The sequence below is a fragment of the Tachysurus fulvidraco genome, chromosome 11 (genome assembly GCF_022655615.1).
Source record: "Tachysurus fulvidraco isolate hzauxx_2018 chromosome 11, HZAU_PFXX_2.0, whole genome shotgun sequence".
Classification (NCBI taxonomy): domain Eukaryota; kingdom Metazoa; phylum Chordata; class Actinopteri; order Siluriformes; family Bagridae; genus Tachysurus; species Tachysurus fulvidraco.
The window spans coordinates 16,089,428-16,117,086 of record NC_062528.1 but is presented as its reverse complement, the minus strand read 5'-3'; the positions used below and the strand labels follow the sequence as shown (position 1 = coordinate 16,117,086).

The 27,659-nt window shown below is 37.3% G+C and overlaps 2 protein-coding genes across 2 annotated transcripts in view; one reads left to right on the top strand and one right to left on the bottom strand.

The window, feature by feature from the left end:
• Nucleotides 1–22,843, top strand: part of niban1b (niban apoptosis regulator 1b) — a 24,329-nt gene extending 1,486 nt beyond the window's left edge. The window contains exons 2-14 of the mRNA XM_027147903.2: nucleotides 10,231–10,361; nucleotides 10,854–10,982; nucleotides 11,229–11,343; nucleotides 11,636–11,800; nucleotides 14,037–14,152; nucleotides 16,274–16,378; nucleotides 17,767–17,929; nucleotides 18,228–18,415; nucleotides 19,102–19,248; nucleotides 19,502–19,612; nucleotides 19,725–19,832; nucleotides 20,763–20,874; nucleotides 21,321–22,843. Of these exons, the coding sequence (XP_027003704.2) occupies nucleotides 10,231–10,361; nucleotides 10,854–10,982; nucleotides 11,229–11,343; nucleotides 11,636–11,800; nucleotides 14,037–14,152; nucleotides 16,274–16,378; nucleotides 17,767–17,929; nucleotides 18,228–18,415; nucleotides 19,102–19,248; nucleotides 19,502–19,612; nucleotides 19,725–19,832; nucleotides 20,763–20,874; nucleotides 21,321–22,345 (2,615 nt within the window). The 3' untranslated portion in view covers nucleotides 22,346–22,843. The remainder of the gene's footprint in view (nucleotides 1–10,230; nucleotides 10,362–10,853; nucleotides 10,983–11,228; nucleotides 11,344–11,635; nucleotides 11,801–14,036; nucleotides 14,153–16,273; nucleotides 16,379–17,766; nucleotides 17,930–18,227; nucleotides 18,416–19,101; nucleotides 19,249–19,501; nucleotides 19,613–19,724; nucleotides 19,833–20,762; nucleotides 20,875–21,320) is intronic.
• Nucleotides 22,608–27,659, bottom strand: ccdc105 (coiled-coil domain containing 105). The gene is made up of 8 exons (XM_027147904.2): nucleotides 27,291–27,659; nucleotides 26,628–26,900; nucleotides 25,755–25,859; nucleotides 25,517–25,673; nucleotides 25,191–25,357; nucleotides 24,271–24,366; nucleotides 24,015–24,128; nucleotides 22,608–23,764 (listed from the first exon to the last, which is right to left on the bottom strand). The coding sequence occupies exons 1-8, from the start codon at nucleotides 27,549–27,551 to the stop codon at nucleotides 23,579–23,581; spliced, it is 1,359 nt and encodes a 452-aa protein (XP_027003705.2). The 5' UTR covers nucleotides 27,552–27,659; the 3' UTR covers nucleotides 22,608–23,578.

Sequence of the window (27,659 nt, the reverse complement as noted above, 5' to 3'; positions counted from 1 at the left end):
ATCACATACTGTATCTCTGGGTTTCCCCAAAATCCACTTTTAGAATCACTGGTCTACATATTTCCAGTATAACTCTTACCCTGCACCACACATGCTGCATGCCATCCATTTCACTTGGATGGTATGCGTTAAATTCTGCACTAAATGCCGTACAAATTGATCCAGCAGGACTCTGAGAACACTGCTACATCTGTCCAACTCTTTAGGCTTAGAGGCATAGAGGATTTTATGTCATGTGGGGTTCAGCATGATGAGGAGAACGTGTTTCCTTCCTGTGTTTGAGAGCAGCTGGTCCAGAGGATTGTTTGCTGATTTAGGGGAAGTGTCGGATAAAAGAGGAAACCAGCTCTGTTCTGCACCCGTCTGGATTGTTCTGCTTGATCAGTTGGACTGGAGAACTTACTTCCTTCTTACATACTTTTCACAGCTTAGTGTAAAGTTAGGCAACAATCTTGATGCCACAGTGACCTCTTCCTCACAGTGACCTCAAAGTGATGATCTGAAGAGAAGAGAAGAGAGAGAATCATGAGACATGAACAGAAAGTGGTAGAAATGGAAAGAGTGTTGAATGAAAGAGATAAAGTGAATGAAGGACAGAAAGAAAGTGACTGAAAGACAGACAAGGACATAGGGAGATATAGGACAAAGAGAGATGTGAGAGTAGAGTTCATGGATTTAAAGGACACAGAAAAAGCATACTGGATGAGATAGATAGATAGATAGATAGATAGATAGATAGATAGATAGATAGATAGATAGATAGATAGATAGATAGATAGATAGATAGATAGATAGATAGACGGACGGACGGACGGACGGACGGACGGACGGACGGACAGATAGATTGATTGATTGATTGATTGATTGATTTCATATACACTTTCACCTAAACCCAAATCTATTTATGATACATAGATTTGTACCAAAGCTGCAAGACTAATAGGGCTGAGATGTAAGAGCAGTTTGTAGATACTGGTACAAGATTATATTTAAATCATCACACACTCACCTCAAACTGTGTTGAGTTTTTTTTATTAATCACAATCTAACTCACAATCATTAATCTCTTTACTCTTATGCAGGTGGTTGCATGTAATCAGGAACGAACTATGGAGCATGGCTCACATTAGGTAGTACCACCCTGATGATTAAGTTACGTAGTTTGCATGATACAATACTGGAGGCTGTGTTTTTACTTTTTAGCTGCACTGTGTTTGTCAAACTAAAGAGGCATATGTTAGACACCAGACATGTCACGGCTGATGGCAATCGCAAAATTGAGGAGATTTCTATTTCAGTGTTTAGTAAGTGATTAGTGAAGGATGATGTAGTATTGTAACACATTAACCCTACTATAGACTCTGCAGCATTCGATAAAAGTGGTTTGATCTCACAGTTACTTATGTGTGACAAGGGCCTCACTACAGGAAATTACTTCATGCATTAAACCCTGAACTAAAGAGTAGACCTTGGAGTAAGTTGGAGGATCATATGGTAGTAATCACAGTGACAGCAGCTTAAAAAAATGAATAGAATGAGTTACTAATGAAGCAGATGTACAGCAGTTTTCTAAATTATGTCATGATTTATTATCTGGATTGATTTAATGTGCAGATTTTTGTTTTACCTGTTTTTTTTTTTAATTATATGTAATACACAATATTCTAGGTGGTAATCATTTTTTTACATAGTTAATTTCACAGAAATTAGAATAAACTGGACACAAAAAACACATAAGTTTTAGTGTATTCTGTGAACATTTTGACCATTTTTTTGGGTCTTTCGGTACAGTAGATCCATGGCACGGACATGAGCTGGTCTGTTTCACATTTTAAAGCCCTTGTAAACATTTTTATGACTAGCTTTGTCTAGTATGTACAGCTTTATTTACATTTACATGTAAATGGAAATACACCCTCACTGTTGATCATTTGGTTGAGCTAGAAACTGTAACCAAGCAGCAAAAGCAGAGTCATAAAGGGTCTCCTGTTTGAGATACAGAACAACTTTACAGCTAGTATCATGCTTTAGACATGCAGTTTGCATATGTGTTAGCTATGTTTGACTCATGGATGAAATGGTGAACTAAATAAATGGCTGCACTTTAGTATGCTACTGCTATAGATATTTTTACATTTGCTACAAACCTCAAGATTCTACTTATAATTTACACGCTTAGAAAAGTAATGTTGCTGCTCCTTATTGCTCATATTTACATGTGAGAGTTTTGAAATCAAGGATTCATGCAGGCATTTATTACAGATGTGAATCCTTATGTTTGCTCAGGGTTCAGTGGTAGGTATTTTGAAGTACCTCTGTAGTGAATTTCTACCATTAAAGCTGCTTGAAAAGAAATTCAGATGACACGTCTGTTTATCTGAACTCCAGCTGTTTTAGGCCTTTCAGGCTGCCTGTATCCTCTCAAGAGTTTCAAAGATGGTACAGGGCTCTGGGTTGGGTGAAATCACTCACACCATGAGCACAGAGAAAGAAATCTGTGACTCAGAAAATCTCCTGATGTGCTTCCCTTCTGTTACAAAGTTGACAGTGTGTTTACTAGAGACAGATTGAGACAGGGTTAGAATAAGCCAGAAGGAAAGACAGAGAAAGAGGAATCTATGAATTGACTCTGACCAAACTGTTTCCAGCTGTCATGTTCGGAAAAGAAGTCGAGTTTCAGCACAGAATGATTTAGGATGCGATCGCTAACCCAAGCGTCTCTATGGCCTGAACAGCTCCTTATTATCATCCTTCAAATCGGCCACATCCTATTTTTCGGTTGGCAGTATTTATTCTCGTGCATTTCAGTGTGGGTGTTTTAAGGTCACTTCAGGATAGGCCCTCTTTTCTGGCTTGCATTCGGGCCTGGGGAAATTACTCGCACTCTCTGACAGGCCGTTCTGATTTTAGACTCACTCCCCTCACTGCCTCCTCCCTGTGAGAGAAGCACACGTGTGACATGTTTGTGTTTCCACAACTGGCACATTCTCCATTTGCTCTGCTGATTTTTTGGGGGTTGAAATTTTCCACTATTTGCGGTTAATATTCTCAGCAGTGTTTAGATACCTAACAATGTGGGCATGCTAAAATGTTACAGATGCACCTTTATGTCTCTAGCTTTGGATGTCGGCCATAGTGGTATGTTTCTCTGAGTAGAGTTATACACCTCTAGTAAATAGACTGTGCTAATGCCACCCATCTAACGTCTAATACTAGTTAGGTGATGTATCTTGGGCTAAACAAATAGATGATTCATGTATTTGTCCATTAGATAATTAGCGTTCTATATCTGGCTTTTCAGGTTTGAAAGTTGTTTTATTTTAACCTATTCTTACTGTTCAGAGGATCAGGGCAGAATAAAGTGTTTGTGCTTCCACATGGCAGCTTTTAACAGCATCTAAGTTCAGTATATTTCAGTGTTTACTGACAAAATATCAGGAGGAACGTGAGTGAGAGTCATTAGCGAATTGATAGACCACAGACATTCGACCCACACAGTTTATTTTAATTCATTTTCATTCCTAAACATTTTTAAAGTATAAAAACATAAGAGTAAAATCTGCTCTACATACATATTCCCTCTGCTCAAATCTCATTCTGCACCAGCTGTTTCTTTTCTGTGTTATATGTTGGCCAGCTGAAAGCAGATCTCACAGTCTGATGTGGTCCGTCTGGAGCTCTTTTTTCTCACATCTTTCTGGTGGAATGAGCCAACAAATGCAGCTAAACAAGCCATGCTATCAATTTATGTTGAAATATTGTTTGACACTGAATAAAAAAGTAGTTTTATGACTAGTAACCATCATTTCCACTATGTATTTGTATTCCTGAATAAGGCATAATATCCAGCAAAAGGTCCAGAAAACATCTGCTGCATTACAAAAGGATGTGGTCGTCATGTTATCAGCATAACGTCAAACAATATCGACAGAGCAAGAACGAAATGTCATACTAAGGCAATTAATAAAAAAACTAGTTGTGAATTAACCATTCACATAGACACACATGGAGTTTCTTTCAGGATGTTCAGATCTGAAAATAAATTTGATATGAGGTTAGATTTACTAGGGTCAAGATCACAGGTCTTATCTGAGGTGTTTTTTCCATTCTACATTAAGCGCTCACTAAACCAATTACATTTTCCTCAGTGAATGAATGACTTAACTGTATTCATTTTTGCTATACAGATAATAATATTTCAGCACAACCACACAATGCACGTCTGTTACATGCAACAGAGAGACTCCTTGCTTAGCCTAGCATCTTGACACTATTTTCCAACTGCCACAAACTTTTATGAACAGACATAGTGTTCAGCAATTTTTGGTACACATTAAAGCCCTATTCTGCCTTATGCCTCTGGTTACTTTGTCGTTCACTGGTTTCCACAACTTCCTGATCTCCCACATGTTTATTACTTCACCTCCCTTCACAACAGGAAGATGGAATGACTTCATCCTATCAACAATCTTGCTCCTTCTTTATTACTCATTTTTTGTTTCATCGTGATGCATAAATTGAAACATAGATGCATAGAAGACTATTTTTCTATCTACCACTGGTGAGCCTCTGCTATCTTCCATTTTGTTGTATCGGGTTTTCCCTACATGCATCACTATGTTGACCTTTTACTTTGTGTACATGTGCCTTGGTTACTAGGTAAAACCACCCAATTTTAGCTTTATAAAATGAACGTTTTTCAATTTTATCATCTATAAATAGATATAGATGAAGAGCTATTATAGATAGAAACTTATAAACTAGAAGAGATGAATAGATAGAAACTTTTTCTGACACCGCAGCGGTTCCCGCTTTGAGCACGAATGCAAATTAAGGAATAAGAAAAGTAAAAATTGGTTTCATAAAGGATCCAGTGTTCATAGGATAGGATCCAAATTCAGCTCAACCCTGTACCCATTTCATCTAAACGTAGTCAACCAGCCGTAATATTTGGGGTCTGAACTTTGCTTCTTAATTTTTGTGTTGGAAGAGCAACGTAGCTAATGAGCAAGAGATGTTTATAGTTGCTTATATGGCTGTTCTTTGGGGTAAGGAGAAGTGGGAAATGTTTGTGAAACATTTTTAGCAACATTGGTTTTTTTTTTCATTTTTAAAGAAATTGTTGTTACATATTATAATAAGATTAAAATATATACATTTGATATTTGAGAAATGTCAAAAATGACAGTAGGAGTACAAAGATTTTTTTTGTAAATGTAATTGTTTTAGTTTTAAGTAACTGATCAAATGAAATCAGGTAAACATTTTATTCTCACTGAAAGTTTCATCTCACAGCTGCTTAAGTGCGACAAGGGACACACTACAGGAAATTACTTCATGCTTCAAACTTTGTGCAGAAATAAAGTTCTGACTCCCTGCAGAAAAGGTGTTAGAGTAGATGCATGGTTTTGAAAGCTGCAGGACATAAAGCAGATCATAAAGCACTGTTTTGTTCACTTTGGTTTTTTTTATGACCTGTCTGTTTGAGAATGTTTGAGAAAGACTTTTAGAAAGGATATTATTTAAAAGGCAAACTGTTTTTGCCTCATGCCAATGTGGCAATAGATCTTTGATCAAGATGGGGTCAGTTTTGGGTTGAGTCAAAAATATTTAATATCAGAATACCTGACCTTTTTCTGAGATATGAAAAATAAATAATAAAATAGTTGCTGACGTTAAAAGTGGTCTAATCTGTAATTATTTCTAAACTTCCAATAATAATGTTTTTTTTTTTTTCGTTTTTTTTTTTTATAAACCATAAAATAATTGATTCACAATATGGTGATTCAGGGTATCTCACTCCTTTCTTTATTTCTAGCTTTTGTTTAATATTATTTTGTCCTTGGATTTAGCTCCACCCTCTGCAATAATGGAGCTGCTCAGCTCTGAGAGTTTTCCTTAAAACTTAATACAATTCATTCATAGATTTAACAGAGTATGTGTGAGGGAGGGAAGACTATTGCACTGTTATAAGTTTGTCTTGAGATATGACATAATCATATTGTGAAATCCTGGTTAAGACTGCATTCGTATGCATACACATTATAACCCACATGTACACAGACAGCTGGATGAAAGAATCAGTGCCATAAGCATGAACAAAAGCATAGCCCCAGACACCCTCCTGTGCAGGATTTCCAGATATAAAAGCGCTGTGTTCGCGTGTTGCATGATGCAGGGCAGTTTGAAACCACTCCAGATGTCAGTATAAAGAACTAGTTTTCAGCTGTGTTTGTTTACCCCTACATTGAAAGTCTCTTGCACGAATCTTGTGCATCTGCTGAAGGTATCAAGACAATGAATTTTGCATGCTTTTCACATGTAGATCTGTTATACTGAATTCAATTAAAAAAGAATCTTTAGATAAAAACCATTCACATTTATAAAGATCTGAGCTGCTTCCATATACAGTAAATTTTAGATCTTACTCTTCTGATCACTGTCTTTCCACTTCAACTCTGGAACAGTCAGACAGTGCTATTCCCGTAAATTTTGAGTCAGGTATTTCTTTTGTTAGTGTCTACTAACAAAAGAAATACCTGACTCCTTTCAAATTTTACATCAACATTTGGTCCAGTGAGTGGAACGAAAATACAGGTGAAACAACCATTAGATATTTTGAACATTTGACACTTGATAAGCAAATAAAGACCACAAAATACAGAAGTATTTAAAGTTGTTTACTGTATTAAATTTTCCACTGAAATGTCAGCTTTAGTAGTCATTACACTTTTTTATTATCATGTAAATATGAAACTTATGACCAGTAAAATTGAGCCGAAAGTAATTTCTACACACTGTGGTGAAGGAGTGAACATCAGTCATATACTGGATTTATAATGCACTGTGGGTAATAATTCACCATTCAGAGAACATAATGTGTTTGCTGAGAAATCAGACATTTGTAAAAACACTACAAAATGTTGTCCCAAACAGTGCATTACACACAAACAGTAAACATGGAGTAAATTCAGACCCACTGTAAATCTTTTAAACCTAAAGCAAAGTTTTAGACTAAAATAAAACTCTGATCTTAAATCCAGCTGATTGGCCAAAATATATAGCTGCTTTTTTATTGACCTTAAATCTTATTATACATATACACAACTCTTTATACATATCCAAATCTGCGTAAATGCCTTTGCGCTACACCGTCTTTTCCACCACTGTTGTTAGTTGTTCATGTTCATTAAAGGATTAAATGACATAGTGGAAATTCTGAAAGTTTTGAAGCATTAATTATAAGTAAAATTGCAGACTGTTATAAATAAATAATATCTACCGTTGGCCAGAAAGTGCATCTTTTGGTTCACAAACATTTCTAACTCATTGAACGAATTATTAAAAATAAATGAATCGAATATTAATTTAAAATAATATTTAATTATAATTTAATTAAAAAAAATGTAAAGGTATCACATTAATTTGCAGGTCATAGCACACTAAACTGTGGAGCAGATAATATTGTGGAAATGGAGGCAAGTCCGTTCACACACCATAGATTAATTAAGTGAATGGAACCCCGAACTTAAATTTGACTATTTCCTAAAGCATGTACACTATATAGCCAAATGTTTGTGGACCCTAAACATCACACCTATTTGCTTGTTGAACATCCCATTTCAGATTTAGTCTCCTTTTGCTATTATATAACTCTTACTTTTCACTTTCTCTAAATTTTCACGTGGCTGTGGGGATTTTAGCCACACGAGCATTAGTGAGGTCAGTTACTGATGGTGTATGAGGAGGTCTGTGGTGCAGTTGGTGTTCAAGTTCAATCCAAAGGTGTTCAGTGGGGTTGAGGTCAGGGCTGTATACAGGACATTTCCACATCAACACTGACAAACCGTGTCTTCACAGAGCTCGTTTTGTGTACAGAGGCACTTAGATTTGGGCTTCTTAGTTCCGGTTAGGGGAAATCTTATTCTACATCATACAACCACATCACATACAATTATGTGCTTCTTGTGCATCTTTGTGGCAACAGCTTAGCAGAGACCACATATGGCTATGATGGTCAGTGGTCCACAAACCTTTGACCATTTGGTGTATATTATAACTCAAGTTTTACAATCTCACAGTGTTTACTTAAGTATTTGCTACTTAGTTTGCTGCTTGTGTTTCGAAAAGCTTTATACATTTATGATTTTGACTTATAAAACAGCTGCTTTTATGAATTTAGCTTAATTCTGTCTGCCTCAGCATGTTCCAGTGTTATCTTCATCAACATCCTGCAATTATATGTAGCTATAATGGTGGCACAATTACATTCAATTACACCTACAACCCTTGAAGCCTTCTGCCAAACTGAAAAGGGGTCTGTGAGTACTATGCCTAATGTTCAAGCTAAAAACCAGTATGTAAATACCAAGATACTAGGATAGTGTATCACTTAAGCAAATTTCCAAATGCATGCCCAAAGCAACAGTCATAGCGTACTGCATCCAGCTATACAGTGTGATTATTTAATTCTTCCTCAAACCAAACCTGGAATATGTGTGATTATGACTGTGTTTAATAATTTAGGGGTCACTATAGTATGAACTAAATGTTGTTGGAAAAAAAACCCTAGAAAATTTATTGCCTGTGTGGACTAGCTAACGCTACCTGTCAAAATAAATGCTGTATTGAAGAGTATACGTTAATCAAACAGATTAATATACAAGTTGTTCAGGGACGATTTGTTCTTATTGTTGCCTTTGCAAAAGCTTGGGCACAAAAAAGATATATTATTCTGCATGGCTGTATATATTTCAACACACTTGACCACATTATTGCACAGTCACTTCCTGAAATGTTGAGTATTGATTTTGTAATGGATGAGTTGGAGAGTATCGGAATTGTCACTGAAGATGAAGTTATAATGAACACTAAAGTGGATTTATTGAGTGGATTTTATAAGGGCATAATTTGTGTGCGTGTGTGTGTGTGTGCGTGTGCGTGTGCGTGTGCGTGTGCGTGTGCGTGTGCGTGCGCGCGTGTGTGTGTGTGTGTGTGTGTGTGTGTGTGTGTGCGTGCCTGCTATGCGCCTTAAAGAGGAAAAGCACACAATCTGCCAGTTAGGAATCTCACAGGAAACCGTTATCTCATCCCTCTGCCTCTTAATTCACTTATCAGCAAAAGATGAAGAGCAGGCTGATTGGATAACAGGAATCAGGCACACATTTAATTTAATCATTATACAAAGACTCTTTCATATGTCCCATCCCTTTGCAAAATTAAAGGACCTTAAAGACAGTTTTAATCCATAATATTAAAAATACAGACAAATGTAGTGTCATGAACCTTCCATAACATATTAGGCAATTAGTGTAGTACGAAAATACAATGTGAGCATATAGCTTCATTAAATTAAATGTTGATGATTTAGTAATCAAAACCAGAGAGACGGAAAACCTATTATCACACTTATCATAATGAATGGAGGAAAACACATTATTCTCTTTCTCTCTCTCAGGCAGATTTTCTCTGAAAATAAGGAGATTTATACAAAATGGAGAAAGTCATTGGACTCGAGAGTGGAAATAGGAGGAAATGCAGACTCTGCATCATTGTGCCATGTTATTTTGGCAGAGCAGTGAAGCGTTAAGTTTCAGCTCAAATTTCTCCATAATGCATCATAGAGTTGGCTCTGACTGTAGATCTGTTTTTCCTCTTACAAATGCAACATCTAAAAAAGACCAGACTGTGAGGATTTAATGGATTTTTAAGACACAAGATCATACAAAATGGGGTATACCACTTAAATGTTGCAGCCATAATATACAATAAACAATTTTACATACTGTCCATGATTAAAAACACATTAATGACCAAGTTATGGCAACATTCTTGGTCTCTCATCAGATTATTTATAGATATTTTTTTAAAGATTCACTACTGAAGTCATTCCAATAGCAGTGCATTTGTACAATATTTGTACACCTCTATGACAAAATAAAGGTATTTCATTTATAAAGCCTACAGTATGTTTAGTTTCAGAGTTTATCCTTTGTAATCAATTATTAAAATTAATAATTTAAAAATGTTAAATGAATATATTAGTAATGGAAAAACAACCCTAAGAGCAGCTACTCTTGTAACGTCTACTAAGCTGGGAAAGACGGCACACCTTTTTTCATTATATCTGCATTTTGTGGTCCATTTTTCAATTGCCACTGTGTATGTGGAATGAATACACAACTTGTATATATTAAACCTATATATATGTGTGTTTTTTTGTGTGTGCAGGACGGAGTGAGGCTGAGCTGAACAACTTCAGCCCTCACTATAAGAGGCAGTATTGTGTGGCGTTTTTCTCACAGCTCCAGGATGAAGTGGAGCAGCAGCAGACAGTTCACACACAGCTCCTTAAACAGAAGGTACTTTACCCATTACAACCAACCCAATTACAATAATGAGTCTTTTACAGGGGTGTTGTCATGCTGAAACCAGTGTGGGCTCTTTAGTTCCAGTGAACGGATACTGCAATGCTACAGCACACAAACACTATACACACACAACACTGTGGCAATAGTTTGGGTGTGGAATGCCAACATATGGGTTTGAGGGTCAAGTCTTCTTAAACCTTTGACTATATAGTTTATAATTTGGCTGCTGTTACATAAACTAAAGAATGCAAATCTAGACTCAAATATCTTCTTTCGAAGGTTAGTTAACAGCTAACAATTTCTAAGCTACAGGGTATTGTACAGTTGTAGCAAGGAGCAACATTCACACTGTATATTTCTAAACTGTCTGTGTGTGTGTTTGTGTGTGTGTGGTGTGTGTGTGTGGTGTGTGTGTGTGTGTGTGTGTGTGTGTGTGTGTGTGTGTGTGTGTGTGTGTGTGTGTGTGTGTGTGTGTGTGTGAAGGAGCCTCAACAAGCCTCTGATTTGGTGTATAAGGACAGCATTCTGTACTTTGATGACAGTAAGAAATGGAAGGAGAGGTTTGCGACAGTGCGGGCAGACTACAGTGTGGAGCTTCATGACAGCCAGGAGGTACCACAACAACCCAATAATGCAACTTATTATTAGGAAAATAAATCACAAAAAAATTATAAGGCATCCAAACAATTTACAATCATAGCAGAAGTATAGCATGATGTACCTTCACCATAGCATGATGTACCTTCATAATTATTTGGAAATATGTTTGTGTTTACATGCAAGCAAATCTTTAAAGTATTATTTGATTGTTGCGATCGTTCATAATGCACTGTTTTATGAATGTTTTATAATATGCAGGCTTTTGCAAAAGGTACTCTTGCACGTCAAACACTCCAGCTCACAGGGGGTACTGTGCTGACCTCGGAGGAGAAATATTGTGCTCTAGTGGACAAGGCTTTCCCTGACCTGAACAGTGAGTTGTTCTGTTGTTTCAGATGTCTTAAGCCTTATTGGGACTCAAGTGTTTGTCTAATGCAAGTATTTTTGGCATTCAAGCAAGAGAAAAATGTAGACAAACAAATCAGATTTGCTCACTTGGAACAGTGTTTAAAAATAAACTAGATTTGCCCTGCTGTGTGAACTGTGTATAACATTGATGATTTTCAAATTTCTTTCAACAACAAAAAAAAAAACACAAACAAGCCACCCAAAACAAACAGATCTTTGACACACCCTCTCCTTTTACCCTACTCCTTACCCTTTAGGCTCGAAAGAGGAGGTCGCTACACCCATGGTGACCATTCCAGGTCCGTTTCCTGTCTTCCTGAAACTCCCATACAGGAGAGATGCCTACTTCAGTTTCAAAGAGGAGGACAAACAGATTCGTTTTGTCTCTATTCTCTCTGACTGCATCCGCCATCAAAACCACGGTGAGTGCTGTGAGAGGAGGTATGTAGTAGAGACAGGCCACTGTTTAGAATCTGAAAGGGGAAGCACCTGACACTCAACAACAGAGGCTGCATTACGTATGTCATGTATCACCTTCTCAACATCTCGTTGTTGGTTAAAATGTTACCAGAAAACATATGGCACATCTCACACACTCATTGAGAGCTATCTGTCTCTCTCACACACACACCTACACACACACAGAGTAAATTCAAACACAGACAGAGAGATACAGTACTGCAGACTGGCAGACATCCTTCTACTTCTATAAAATACTACTTCTAACACCTTAAACCAGCTGTCTGACTAACAGACATAAACACATTCACCAACATTACATTCAAACACACAGAATCACAGTCAGACACATGCAGCTTAATCACACTCATTCACACAAATAAAGATACTATAACTAATATTTATAGATAGATAGATAGATAGATAGATAGATAGATAGATAGATAGATAGATAGATAGATAGATAGATAGATAGATAGATAGATAGATAGATAGATAGATAGATATTTTCCTTCTAACAACCTTAAAAGGTTCTTCACTTTCTCCTCTCGTGGGGCTCTTTAAAATGTTCAGTGTGAAACCAAGGTTTCTAAAGGGATTCCCTTTAGAATGATGGGCCTGATAAACATCTACTGTAAAAACATTTTCCTCAGTAGACAGATAAATAGAGTTGAAGGAGAAAGAGCTTAAAGATGTCTTGCCTACTTAAAACTGTAAGGTCGATGCTGTTGTGTTTTTTTTTGGTGGCCTTGGTAACACTAATAATATCACACGTACAGAGGCTGCTCTTCCTGCGCTGGAGGAAAGATGGTCTCGATGACTTGACATTCAGTGGTTTTAGCGGTTTTTCTCCTCTGCAGAGCACGGTTACACATTCTGTAGCATCAAGCGTGGATTGTGCTGCTGTTGTGCTGCTTCAACACCTGCTGCTTTAACACCCGCTGTATATGTGTGTTTCATATTACTTAAATAGCACACGCTGTCAATTCATGGAAAGTGACCGATCCTGTCAAAGGATACACAAAATTACACATTCTACATGATGATGATTAACTGACTGATCAGAATTGAAGCAAGGTGCTTGTGCATCTCTTATAGAAATAATAATTTAAGAAATTCCTTATCCAAGTTACTAGCACTTGTTGTGTAAGCGATGAGCATTGAATGTTGGAAGAGATATTTCGTAACCCAGTTTCTAATTAAAGCGTTTTTTCAGTTTCATCAGTTTATCCTTCCCTTTGTCTTGGTTTTGGTATCGTACTGACCACAAGGGAGAAGTTTCTCAGAAGTTCGTCACATGAACAAATTTATATAAATATAAAATATATACATTTTTATTAGAGTTGCACGTGTACCAGAAACCAGAGCTCTGAGTCAACTGAAAGCTGATACTGACATCTTGCTAAAAGGTTTTGCTTTAATGACCTCCATTTGTAATTATTTCTATTAACTAACAATAAAGAAATAGTTTATAGGTATTATTTCCCAGAAAGCTTATGTGTCTGTTGCTTATTTATCAAGATTTCACTGGTAATTATATTAAGACAATGTAATGAATATCCTTTTTTTTATTTCTATTTAATATGCACTATATGGCCAAATGTTCAGACTCCAGACTATCAGACCCATATGCCAAAGCATGCAGTTGTCTGAAGCATTAAGATTTCCCTTTACTGGAACTAAAGGGCCCAAGCTTGTTCCAGCTTGACAGTGTCCTTATGCACAAAAAGATGTGTGGAAGAACATGAGTGTCCTGCACAGGGCCTTGACCTCAACCCTACTGTACACCTTTGGGTTGAGCTGGAATGCTGACTGCACCCAAGCCTCCTCAGCCAACATCAGCGCCTGATCTCATGCAAAAGTCCCCACAGCCACATTCCAAAATGTAACGGAAAGCCTAGAGGTTATGCTAACAGCAAAGGGAGATTACATCTAGAAAAAGCGCATATGGGTGTAACGGTCTGATGACCATACACTTTTGACTATGTTATTTCAAAATTATTTTAAAAAACATAAAACTTTTTTAGTTCATCCATGTGCAGGATATGTGTTACATATTACCACACATATGCCATGTAGGAAAACACATGGGTGGTTTGCACAGGCAAATGGGTCACATCTTTTCTAACACACAATACCAATCCAGCATTTCAGACTGATGAATCATTAATATCTGTTTCCTCCTCTGTCTACATTCAGACGCTCTGAAGAAGACGACATGTGAAGTCCAAGCCTTCCTTAAGGCCATTCATTTCTACAGACAGGAGAAAGGACATTATGAATCATGGGAGATGTTGGTGGGCACAGACTGTCAAGTGAGCATCTTATCAAGTATTTAGTTTATTGTTAATAATGTTGACCTAAAAAAAACAACTGCAAAACACTACAGCACATCATAACTGTGCACAAAGGTGGTGTGTGTAAATTGAGAGGTGTGTATCTGGAGAGTTGGGAGAGAGATGGGTGTCTTTGTAAAAAGGTTGTGTGTCTGTAAAGAGAGAAAGGTGTGTGTGTGTGTGTGTGTGTGTGTGTGTGTGTGTGTGTGTGTGTGTGTGTGTGTGTGTGTGTGTGTGTGTGTGTGTGTGTGTGACTCTGTGTGTGTGTGTGTGTGTGTGTGTGTGTGTGTGTGTGTGTGTGTGTGTGTGTGTGTGTGTGTGTGTGTGTGTGTGTGGAGAGAGAGGCGGTGTCCTCAGCTGTCAGACAGGCGTATCTGAGTCGCAGCTTCGTTTAACTGCCATGACCACAAGGGAAAAGTTTTCTTTTTGCCTTGGCTAAGTTTACTTTTGGTTTTAAAGCTAAAAAAATACAAGAATAATTCTACCGTTACTGTGGTTAATGGTCCTGCCCTTTAGCCTTATAACCATCAAAACAACTTCTCGGTAAATTACAGAGAATTTGCTAATGGGAATTCCAGTAGCTACAAATATATCATCTGCATTTTCCTCGCTGTCTGAGATGTGGGTGTTGAATGTATGGTTCTTTAACCAAACACCAAGAAACATTCCTAATGCATTGAGTAATATTTGGTAAAAAATAAAATGGTTCTGAAATTTAATGTAGTTCATCACTAAATGTGGTTATTGCTAATCACTAATTCTATTGAGACGCTCTAGAATAACAACTGTACACTTTTTAGACTAGCAGAGCAACTGAGTATGCATTACGAACACATTTACATATATATATATATATATATATATATATATATATATATATATATATATATATATATATATATATTTACTTTCACCGATTTATTTATTCAACGTATTTCTCTTAGGATGTGTCAAGGATCATAAGATATTTGTGTGCTCAGTAGAACAGATCATCTGAATTTTTCATCATCTTCTGATTTGGAATATAATAGCGCATTGAGAGATTTGGACCATAATAATAGTGCTATTATTATCCCTCATATCCAATGTTATCCCATACCATATTGGGGATTGAAATATAAGACTGCAAGCTGAACCACAGGAAGTCTAGGAGCCGTGAAGGAAACACCTCCGCTTTCCTTTTCGGTGTTGGACACAGAATCTTTGTCCCTGTAGTGTATCTTTATCTCACAAAAAACATATCGACTTGTTATGTAAAGCAGGTGATGAGCAGAAAATAGATTTTGCATCATGTACATGACTGGAATTTTACTTTTTCGAAAAACAAAATGCAAAAGCGTGGTCTAGAGATCCTAAGTTATGTACAGCACAAGCTTGTCATTTCTCTTCTATATTTTAGATTATTAGCACCTGATTGTCTATAGAAATTGATCAATGTACTGCAGTAGCGTCCTCAAATGCATTTGAGAATTAAAGAAACATAATCAGTATTATAGTGTAATTAATATTATAGTGTATTCATAATCAATATTATAAAATTTGAAGAGTATGCGTTTATATTAAAAAAACAAAATTTTCACCTTTTTAAGTGAAGATAATCATGAGGACAAAATATTTATTTGTATTTATATAACCAATTTCCTTGTTTTTCAAATATATGTAAGATGCTTTGCCTCGGGTCGTTAACAGTGCATCATTTTTTATGTCTATAGATTTGTTAATGATGTCTGTTCATTTGATGACTGTTTGTTTGTTGTGTTTAGTTGTTAGTTCGGCTTCATATACACTTATAGCAATTTTGTGTTGTAAAATATGACATGTGACTTGTTATGCCTGGTCTGACTGTTAGGCAAACTTGTCTTGTGTGTACATAGGTGAAGGTTCTCAGAGTTAGGGACAGTCTGTTTATTCATAATGAAGATCACATTCGTTTTTCACACAGACTGCAAACATGTGCAATTAAAAGTGTCCGTGTTCAGAGTAAAACCCTTTAAGAATCGTTACTTAAAGGGTATTGGGTAAGGTTTTATTTTTAGAACTGACACAATTTTTGTGAGTTCTGCAAACTGAGTGTGTGTGTATGTGTGTGTTTTGGAGCAGGTGTTGGCCAACCTGGTGATGGAGGAACTTTTGCCATCTCTGCAGACAGAGCTATTGCCCAGGCTGAAGGGGAAGAAGGCTGAAAGAAAGAAAGTATGGTTCACGGTGAGTTGTTTCATATAGACAGGCATGACAAGCTGGAGAAAGTCTTTAATCAGCAGCAAGATGACACACATTTTCATACTCAATATTCTCACTCACTTTGTACACCAGCTGAATGAAGTGCACCACTGAAATTTCATCAGAAAACAAGTAAAGTCATATCCCACAAACAGGATCCTTCACTAATCTTATTTTCTGTAAGAGATGATGACAGAGCTCTTGCTCTTGCCAGGCAGACTTGTGTGATTTAATGTGGATCATTAGAGTCATCAGAATAAGAGAATACAGTTATTAGCCATACTCCTTCCCACATATCCCTCAGTAATATTTGTGTTTGTTTTTCCCATCTGCTTAAATTGGATTAATCAGTGTTTTCCTCAAACTACTCAAAACAAGTGGTGAGAAATTATAATATTACAAAAAAGATGTAAAATAAAAATAGCTTTATTCATGTGAGGGAGTGGGATATAGATTCAGGTCATGAGTGAATTGTTTGGTTATTCTTGTTTTGGATGCTTGTGTCTACTGTGTGTCTTTATGGTTTCTTTTATGTTTGTTGTATTGTGGGTTTAAATTGTTTTTTTTGTTGTTGTTGTTATATCCACTTCAAATTTATCCAGAGCGCTGTACAAATGTGCTCTTAAGTCTCTATCAATGAATACATTAATATTGGTTCACTAGGTTACAGACTTAGGATACTATCAACCTAAAAATGTACACAATTAAATAATTCAATAACTTTTGACTATTTACAAATATGAACAAATAAGGATGTATATGGTTAAGCAAAATTGAAACAACTGCCATAAGTAGACAGACATATTTTTCAGTTTTGTCCCATTTCATTGCCAAATCATCTTCAATTCCCAAAATTTACGAGCGTCCCTCTGATGGACTTCACCATAAATCATAATTTTTTTAGTGAGATAGAGATAAATCATCAGGAGATAAAAGGTCTTCTAGAGTTATTTTGGCTGTATGGTTGGGTTTGTTTAGTTGTTGAAACATCCATCTTTCTCCCCTGACACAGTTTCTTGGTCGATAAGATGAAATTCTCCTGTAATATGTCCCAATATATTGCTGGCCAGAATATATTGTCCCAAAAGAGTTCTGAGTTATGTGCATCTTTTTTTTTTTATAGCTGAGGGGTTTTGCATGAGATTTATAGACAGAGATGATTGAGTAGAAATATTTAAACATGTCTTTGTTTATACATATTAATAAATCTTTTTTATCCCTATTTATAAGTGTAAAGTCAAAAGACATTATGTGTGTCAATTTGAAGTGAATGCAACAACATGAGTTTATATACATCACTTTGGTTTAAATGTATTTAATATTTAAACAAAAGAATAAAATTGTGGATAAACGTGCTTACTTACCTTTTCCAGACGGTGCAGGTGACGTATGAGCTGGTGCAGGAGCAGCTGAGAGAGGGACTGCAGAGACTGAAGGAGGAGTGCAGGGAGATCACCAAACAGCAAGAAACACTCATTCGTTCTGACATGGACCAGATCATCAACTCCAGCAATTTCCTGAAGTCCAAACTACAAGGTGAAAAATGATAGATTATTAAATGCATCATAATTCATGAAATACCTTGAGATCCTCAGCCCTAATTTGGAGGAAATGTAATTACATAGAATGCATTTTTTATTTTGCAAAAGTCCTGATTGCCAAGATACTAATGCATTCTGAAATTAAATATCAGACATTTAGTCCTATTTAGTTCCACGTAAATGCAGGTGTGTCCGTGACTCTTTATATGGAACAGCACTACCAATCGGACATGCTTTGATAGCCATAGAGAGTTTTGTCCGTTTTGGAGTATTTATATGTGTGTGTTTCTCAGGCCTTGTTTCAGAGCCAATGATGAAGTTCTGCTCTGAGAGTGTATCTCCATATCTGGCCTCCATTCTGGAGGAACTGATGGGTCCGGTGAGTTCAGGCTTTCAGGCCGTGAGGCAGCTTTTGGAGGCGGAGCTGAACCGAATCAGCAAGGACTTTCAGCCGGGAGGAACTTATGAAGAACTTACTAAAGTGAGACTCAGGAAAAGAATTGAATGAGTTGAAATTTTTAAATCTGAAAGTCATAATAAAATCACAATCTTAGTCGATTTCTCATCATGCATTTGAATGTGGGTGACTTTTACTAATCCCCCTTACTCACTGTGACCAATTACTATAGACATTGTACCACATACCACAGTATCTAATACTTGTTAGTTCAGTTATTCCTAGGCTGGCTAGAAGGTGATTCATTACTGTATATGATTCATTATGGAAAAAATGTGGGTATGGTACATCTCTAGTTGATAATGAATGTTGGTATCTGAATGTGTATTATGGTAGATATTACTCTGAATAAAGTATTGTTGTTGCTGCCCCCAACATCTTCAGTAGGTTATGTTGGTCATAAGCTTTATAGAATGTTATAGGAGATACTTTATAAGTAAATAACACAGCTATATAGGTTTTAAAAATACACAACAAATGAATTAAAAAAATTATTAATTTCTTTTTGCGAGTTATTGTTTTTGAGGAAGAATCTGAGTGTTTATGAATGTTGTTTTTTTTATTCAGAATGTTTGATCATGTATGGCGATATTTTATGGCAATATTATTTCACAGAAAATGTCAGTGTTTGTTGGTGAATTATTGTTGCTGTGTGATGGTGAATGTTGGCATTTTAATAGTTGAATGAATGTTGGTCTGTGTATCACAAGGCTTTAGAGGAGGTGTCTCATGCCCACATGGAGGACTGTTATCAGCATGTCACCGTACTTAAGGAACAGCTGCAAGAGTTGCGAAGCCGCTTCAGGTTCTCCAACTCCACGTTGGTGGTGCACAAGACACAGAGCCATATGCAGCAGGTAGGCCTTACGGTACAGCTCTGTTCTGGGGATCATCATTTGCTGAACATTCTCTCTCACTCTCATACTGATTCACTACAATGCCTGTCTTTGTGGTTTTTAACTCCGTCGTAGTAGCACAATAATATTCTACAAACAATCAGTTATGGTTAATATTTAAATACTTTATTGCCATAATATAATCTTTAAAAGCTAAGAACCTGTGTCAGCTGTTCTAAGCATGCTTGTGTTATGGGTGCTTTTCTTATTTTAGCTGATGGAAAATGCTGTGTACACATTTGAGTTGCTGCTTCAGGCAGCCATGAGGGATGAACCTGAGAAACTGGCCACATTCATGGAAAAAGCCAAGCTCCGCGTGCTTAAGGTGACCATTCAGTATCTTAATTTTCAGTTTTCCCTAAACTAGTCTATAATAGGATTATATAATAACTATTAGCTTGTGAATATCAGATTAAATCCATATTTATCATTTTCAGCAATATGACTATGATAGCAGCACAGTGAGGAAGAGGATTTTCCAGGAAGCTCTGGTGGACATCACACTGCCAGCCATCAGGAGAAACCTGGCACCCAGCTGTAAAACTGTAATTACTAGCGCGCTCGCGCGCACACACACACACACACACTACAGCAAAATGTGAGCCATAATATCTCATGTCCCTGGGAATGTAGTATAAAAAATGAAAAGCCTATGAAAGCAAACCTGAATCTGATAAACAGCGAGTAGAGTTGAAATGAAATTAGATAGAAAATAGATTTGTTATAGATTTGTTGACATGTTAGAGTAAAGTCTGTTCTTTTGGCAACTCTCCTAGGCAGTTTCAATTTTCAATCATGTACAGTACAAGATCCAGCTCCTGTCTATTTGAATGGACAAAAAAAACAGAGCACGATCTTTTAAACATGGATTTGAAATGAGTTTTATAATTTGACTGCATTAACCACTGCTCATTTCTTTATAACGCAGATGTTTGACAAAGCCAACCTTACTGAGGTCAGATAGAAGCGGAGCCTAATTCATAAACATAGATGAGCCAACATTCATTCCTGATAAATAAACTAAACAATTCCTTAATTCATATTAAAGAAACAATGAAATTGGTGAATTAAAGACTAAAAATGGATGACCAAAATCATTTAAAACTCATACGACTAGGTTTAGTATTGACACAAAATGATATTACATAACAAGCAGATAAAGATCCATCGCTGTCCATCTGATTCACATTTACAAATTAGATTTAGTTAATACTAAAATCTCATTACTGATATTTTAGCTCCAGGTTCCAGTGTGTACAGTGTATACTTACCTATTGGCTTTGATCATTTAATGCAAATGACTTCTTACTTCTTTCAGATTGTTAAATAAGACTGTTAAAAAGCTATTAGTTAACAATTAGTAAGGATGGTCGCAGGGAGAGCCATGTCTGGCATGTTAGGCCTGGCTTTTTCCTCATTACTGATTTTTGTCTTTGTCTATACTGAATGAGATTTCCCTTGTTGTTTTCCTATAGGAGCTGCAGAATTATGAGCAGTACATCTTCGCTGATTACACAAACTTCATCCAAGTGGAGAACATCTATGAGGATATCATGCTGGATGCCCTGATTAATGAAGTGAACAAAGGTATATAATGTATAATTCTCGTTAGAAGCTAACATTAAAAAGACACTCGCTTTCCTCTTTATTAGGAACATCTGTCATACAGTTATTTAGAGATCACATATTTTTCCCGTTCTGATGATTGATGTGAAAACTTCTATAAGATTTTAAACTGGATCTGCATGATTTTATGCGTTGTGCTGTTGCCAAATAATCGACAACAAGAATGAGCAGGTGTATAGGTGTTCCTTAAACTGAATTGTGAGTGTATCCTGATAAGTAACTTGAGCTCCTGGGTGGTGCAAACTACTACATCCGGAGATTATGAGTCTGAATCGTAGAATGTTCAAGTCCAAGTAGAGTGTAATTGTCATGCTCTCTTGGTAAAAAAGACTAAACTCTTCGTTGTCTAGCATATTTCATAGGAATGTCTTCTTTGCCAATCTTACCGTATCTTTTATTCCATGCAGTCGTGAAAGAAGCAGCCTCTCTGAAGAAGCACAACTTGTTTGTAGATAGCACCGAGTTGCAATGTCTTAGTCAGAGCAGTCTGACAGACAGCCGCACTCCGCCTCGCTCAGCCCCATCCAGTCCAGCTAAAGTGCAGAGCAAATCTGAGCAAATCTCCAGTTCTGTATTGGTGGAAAATGGCAGTACAGAGAAGCAACCAGACAAGAAGAAACAAGATCTTGCAGATGAATCATCTCAAACAAATGATGCCCAACCATCTAAAGCCAGTGAACCTTCATCAGTACCCAGTATCGCATCTTGTGTTTCTGCAGAGTCCACAGATCTATCGAAGATCCCTTCGATAACTGTGTCTGATTCCTCTGAGCCAATATGTGATGCTAAAGCTCAGAGCCAAGCTATGACATCGACTTTGATTTCTCCTGTAATCATCGTCTCAGAACCTGAGCCGATTTCTGTTAACGTACCAATTGAGGTGAACACAGAAAGTCCTGTTCTTCCAGCATGCGTGAAAGAAAATCAGAGTGTCTGTGCTTCAGAAGAGACAGAGGTTGACACTGCAAATAAGTCTCATTCTGACATCTGTGATGTTGAGTCTGCACCCCCTGAAGAGCCACACAGTGGAACAGTCCAGCCTTATACAACCAGTGCTGAAAATCCTTCAGTTTCCCAGACTAAAGACACAGATGACACTCAGACAGAAACACTTTCCTGTGATTCATCTCCCCTGAAAGATGACACTGCTATCAGTGAGACGGCAGCAGAGAGCATGATGGAGAGCTCCAGCACTACCGACACAAACGGACTCCCTATTATTCCTGATCTTTCAGCAGGAAGTGACCTGCCTGCACAGTCTGAAAAGGTAGCGCCTGAAGGCACTGCAGATCCACACCGAGACTCTATCACAGAGGATCAAGAAGCAGAGGAGCCACTAGACTGCGTGAAGGCCATCCGAGATCTGGTGGTGGAAATCATTGAGGTTGAGGACATTGTGAATCCCTGTCCAGATAGTAGGGGAACTCAGTAGAGGCCCGTTTAGTGAATTACCACCTAGAGGACTTACTGATCATGAGCTTTTACATACAGCTAAACAAAATCGTACTGCGATTGCATGGAACTCTGTTACAGTTTAGACTTAAATTGCTTTTCTTTAAATACTGTAATTAATTCTTATCACATTTTTGTAAACTGACATTCCAAGCAAAAAAGGATATCAGAAGTTTACAGAATTTTTAAAAATATTGTTTTGAATTATTTTAGTTAGCATGGCACTTTGTATGACACACATATTCTCTTTTGAACATATCAATTTTATTAGCAAATGCTTGTGTATTATTTAGTATTACAGTTTACTTAATTACTTTAAAATAAAATCTCTAATGAGGGAACAGTGTTTTACATGGTACATCAGTGAGTTCCAAGTGCCACTGAGTGTGTAACCTTGTGTAGGTGAATGTTTAAGTACAATACATCTCATATATATTGGACTGTTTTATAACTGCAATAAACTGCTATTTTCTACCTAGCAAGGTAAGCCTTAATTCATTCAAAATGTAGGTGTGACTTTTTAAAATAATTAAGTATTCAATGCAATTGCTTAGCTTTCATAGGACCTCAGGACTTTTCTTTATCTTTATGTTCAAACATGTTAGTAGCTACTTTATCCTGGCCAGGGTCACAGTGGATTTTGGGAAAACTGGGCATGAGACATGATTGCATCCTGGACGGAATGCCAATCTATCACAGGGAAGCGTGCACACATACTCATTCACAGCAAATATATCTTAGCCATTCCACCTACTGCCGTGTTTTTAGGAGGTGGAAGGAAACCATTGCAGGCAACATACACTGGAAATTCACACAGACACTAATCAGATCAGTAATGACAATAAACACAGTAAAAACACTGACAGTATCCATGATAAGTATAGTGGTAGCTCAGTGGTTAAGGAGTTAGCCTACTGATTGGGAGGTTGTGAGTTCAAATCCCAGGTCCACCAAGCTTAGGCACCTGAGCAAGGACCTTAACCCTTAGTCTTATAAATATAAGGCACTCTGTATAAAGATGCCGGTCAAACATCATCAATGCAATTAGTAACTTTATTACTGATAAAGAGGTAAAATTGAGTAAGTTAATCTGTTCTAATTTTTTAAAAACTAATTTCAATACATTTATAATATACTCACATGCTCAGCCCTGTTTAATACTGGCCTCAAAGATGTACATATGAGTTTGATAGTGCTGCCATAGATTATAATTTTATGTGCTTGCTGACTGGACAAACATGCGAGGAATACTTCTTCTTCGAAGCCGGATTATGCCGGAGTCCACACTCGCTGCCACTTTTTTTGCACACGAGTCATCCTCCAGCTGCAAATGTGCAACCTGCAGCTCTTCTATGGCTTTCTCTCCACAATCCAAATGTTCCTTCAGTGCAACACTGCCCTAAAGCCAGACAAAATATAGGACATTTCCAAGATCATAGATTGTCATAAAAACTAAGTGACAATAATCAAGTGCAAATATTAATATATTCCTATATGTCTGTTAATCATTCTGTGATATCCAAACCACTTAAGCATTTCAGATACTGTGGTTGGTCTGGAATTAATAGCTATAGATCATAAGTGAATTAGAAACATGTGGAGATATGTGACTGGTGACTGTTGATATGATATCGTATTGATTACACTACCTGTGTCAGAAGTCTGGACTCAGGCAGCACAAAATTTGGGTGTCTATCATACACCTGCACAACAGGCCTATTGTTTCTCTCTCTGCAGAAGAAATCATCAGAGGAAACTGGACCCTACAGCAAAAGACAGAGTGCATTAAATCTGATTTGTCTCATAAATACTTGGTTTACTAGTCTAGTAATACAACACGTCTAACAATTTACAGTAAGTGGGGAGATTTCCCTGATATAAAGGACTTTATAAAAAAAAGCATACCAAAGCTCTGCCATGGCTGTAGCTGGCACACTGCATCTGTCTCTGTTTACGGTAGATGGCCTGTCTAGTGGCTGCAGAGCTCAGCATTAGACGTTGCTAAGAAAGAAGGATTTAGCCAGTCTGACATATGAAATAATATGTGCAATTGTGGGTACATTTCTAGTGGGTCAAGAGGAAATCATATTTAAATTGTTACCACAGATAAAAAAAAAAACATTTAGAGTTGTATAAAGTCAGTTTGTGTTTTTACAGAATATGATCCACAGCATTGAATATTAAGATGCTAATACACAAGATTAGCTAGGAAACTTACATTATAATGAACACGAAAAAGCTCTGATTGAAACAGTACCTTTGATAGGTTTCATTAGTGTTATATAAATTGAGATGAAAAAATACTGCAGATAATTAAATATTAGAGAATGAAATACTGCTTGTGTATGTAACTAGTAGAAGTTAGCAAAATGCCTAACTGGGTGGGATAGTAGAAGGGTATGAGCATGCAGATTACAGACACTAGTGTGAAAGTCTAAAGATATTCCAAGGCCAGTAGTTTCTTGGAAATTAACATCATATAAAAAAATATATTCAGCTATGTGGAGTTTTAATTTCTAGAGCCCTCTGCTGCCTTTGTGGTTAATTGCAGTTGCTATGAAAGCATTAGTTGTGTCTCAAATCACATACTAGCTAATATATTCTTACACAATACAGTTGTGTATACAGTACCAAGTTTTTTGCAAGGTAGTAAAGTATTAAATTACTGTTCAGAACCTCACATAATTCAATGTGAACACAACTACTATTTTAAAATCCTAAATTGTCCTACATTTTAAAGTATTCTGTCAAAGTCCCCACAAAGTATTCTGTCCAAACTTGAATTGTGGGGGGAAAAGTCATTTTAGCATTGATTTTCTTCTCACCTGTAGATTCTGGGTTTCTGAGATTTTCTTTAAAAGGCCCTCATTGACTGTGCGATGTAAAGTTGTCTGTTTAATGATGGCGTCACACATGATCTGTTCAATGCTCTTGCTGAGCTGCTGAGACATCTGCAGCACAGTTGTGGATGAATCTATTGCCTCTTTACACTCTGTGTGTGTAAATTTGGGAGATGACCCAGGAGACAACACACACATGTATTAAACAAAATCTCACCTTACTTTTACAGATTACATTTTTACTGATGTGAAAGAAAATATCATCTCAATTTAAAAGACAGTGTATTTCATAAAAGTGCTGATGTCAGTACCTGGGGTAAATGGACCAGAGGGGTCAGGTTTCAGAGAGAGAGGAGAAAATGAGAGATTCCCAGCTGCTGAAGGTGATCCATGTTGAGGGAGCAGCTCAATTACCCTGGACCTTTCTAAGGCACAGTCCAGTAGCCTTCTGCTGCTCTGAGCTAAAGACTTAAAGGCACAGAGATGCAAAGACCACATAGAAATACATGCCTTTTTCCTTGTAATATCCTTTTATAGTCTTGTTTTTACCTGCAGCTGATTTAAAGTTTCTCTCAGCAGAGTCTCCAGTTTCTGCTTCTGCTCACTAAGGCATTTTTTCTCATGGCAGAGCAGATGATCAGCTCCATCTTTTTCCTTCAGAGAAAAACAAGTAAACATTTTTATCTTGAACCTTGCACATATTAACAAAGTTCTTAAAGCAGCAGTTAGTGATTTTAGGAGCATCAAGTGCCTGTGAGGGAAAGCTGAATTTGGTTTAAAAACATTAGCTGTGTCTGCATCTGCCAGGACATTAAGCTTTGCTTCAACTGGAAGTACAGTCGTAATTAGGAAAATAGCCAGATCCTCTGAAAAATATAAAAAAATATGTATAATTTTATGTGAATTAATTAATCTATAATCCCTTCTGAAAATGATACATTTTTTATTTAATTTGTATCACAGATTATTTTAACTGCATAAGAAATGTCTTGCTTTATAATCATTACATTTTGTCCTATCTCAAACTCTTAGTGTTCAGTTTCCCAAATATCTTTTGGACACACTTTTGGCCATGACTCTCTAGATGCAGAAGGTAGAAATCTGAGTAGATCTACTGAAACAGGAAAGCACACTGTTTAAACACTGTGATGCAATGAGCATTTAATTTATACTTACTTTGGTCACTGAATAAAAAAAAAATAACAGCATCATGTTTTGTCTATAAAAAGAGAATAAAATGTTTTAAGAGTTTTATGTGGGGTATAAAAGTGGTTAAAAAAATTAGGTTATATAGGTTAAGTTCTGGTGGTTACTGTACCATGTGTCAGTCATATTTCCTCATGCTGTGAAAACAAGTGGACAAACGAATGGACAAAACATACCAGACTCTGTAAGAGCTAAACCTGATCCCTCCTCACTCACTGTCTCAGTGGCTGGTCTTCGTGCGCGCTCGTCTGTCGTGTTCTGGTTGATGCGCAATGTCGTCCTGACACTTCGCAAAAGTTTCTCCAGTTTCTCTTTCTGATGGTCCAGTCTAGTGGCTTCCTCGGTGATCCTCCCTGCCTGTCTTCGTAAACTCCCTTCCACTTGCCGTACAGCACGGGTGTATTCAGCAGCCACTGCTGTGCTGAGGCCTGCACTTTGTTCGCGCAGTGCAGGTGACGGGAACGGGCCGCTCATGCCCAATGAATGCAACTTCAGTGAGAAGTACAGAGATGTTTCTTATACTCAAATGCCCCACATTAGCTGTCTCTAGTTACAGGTTGTAGGTACACACACTGTCCTTAGTTATACAATTACTGAGTGTAGCCTATCTGTGTCAGCCTTCCTTTTAATCATTTATCAATGGTAAAAGAGTCATATCTCCAATCACATCATACTGTATATAGCCTGCAAATATTCTGCACAAGTGTATATTTAAGCATGTACACATTTTAGACACTTTACCAAAATAAGTCCTTAGATCTGTCTCCAGCAGTGGTGATTTTCATGGATACGGTGTATTGCGCATAGCAACAGACAGGACACAGTCATTAATAATCTAAGTACAAAGCGCATATACTGTACGCAGACTGTTATGCTTACCATAGTGCCGGAGGATTTAGGTCTGGTTTTAATTCCATCGTCACGGTGATTTAGGATCATACTGTGAGCCAAAAGCGCTAAATCCGGGAGCTTGGATAAAAACGGTGGTGTCCGAAAGCGCGTGGCGGAATCCAGCGTGTGCACATGGGACTGGAGCACCAAGTGCTCGGCGCGCTTTATGGAGCGCAGCGTCTCATCCCGCCGACCCTGAACTCCGAGCCTGACCGCGGTACACGGAGCTGATCTAACGACACCTTTCATCACGGTTAAAACGATCGACTAGCTCAGATCAGATTCTGCATGTTTAGGTTTACGAAGGAAAGTGACTCTGTTGCCCCAAGAGAAGAAGCGTGTTGAGCCGTTTCCAGA

Excerpts from the sequence above, each read along its gene's own strand:
- ccdc105 (XM_027147904.2), bottom strand. The coding sequence starts at position 27,551 with ATGAAAGGTGTCGTTAGATCAGCTCCGTGTACCGCGGTCAGGCTCGGA. Across the intron at positions 26,901-27,290 it reads CTAAATCCTCCGGCACTATG|TTGCATTCATTGGGCATGAG; the intron begins GTAAGCATAACA and ends TTCTCACTGAAG. Across the intron at positions 23,765-24,014 it reads AGTCCAGACTTCTGACACAG|GGCAGTGTTGCACTGAAGGA; the intron begins GTAGTGTAATCA and ends GTCTGGCTTTAG.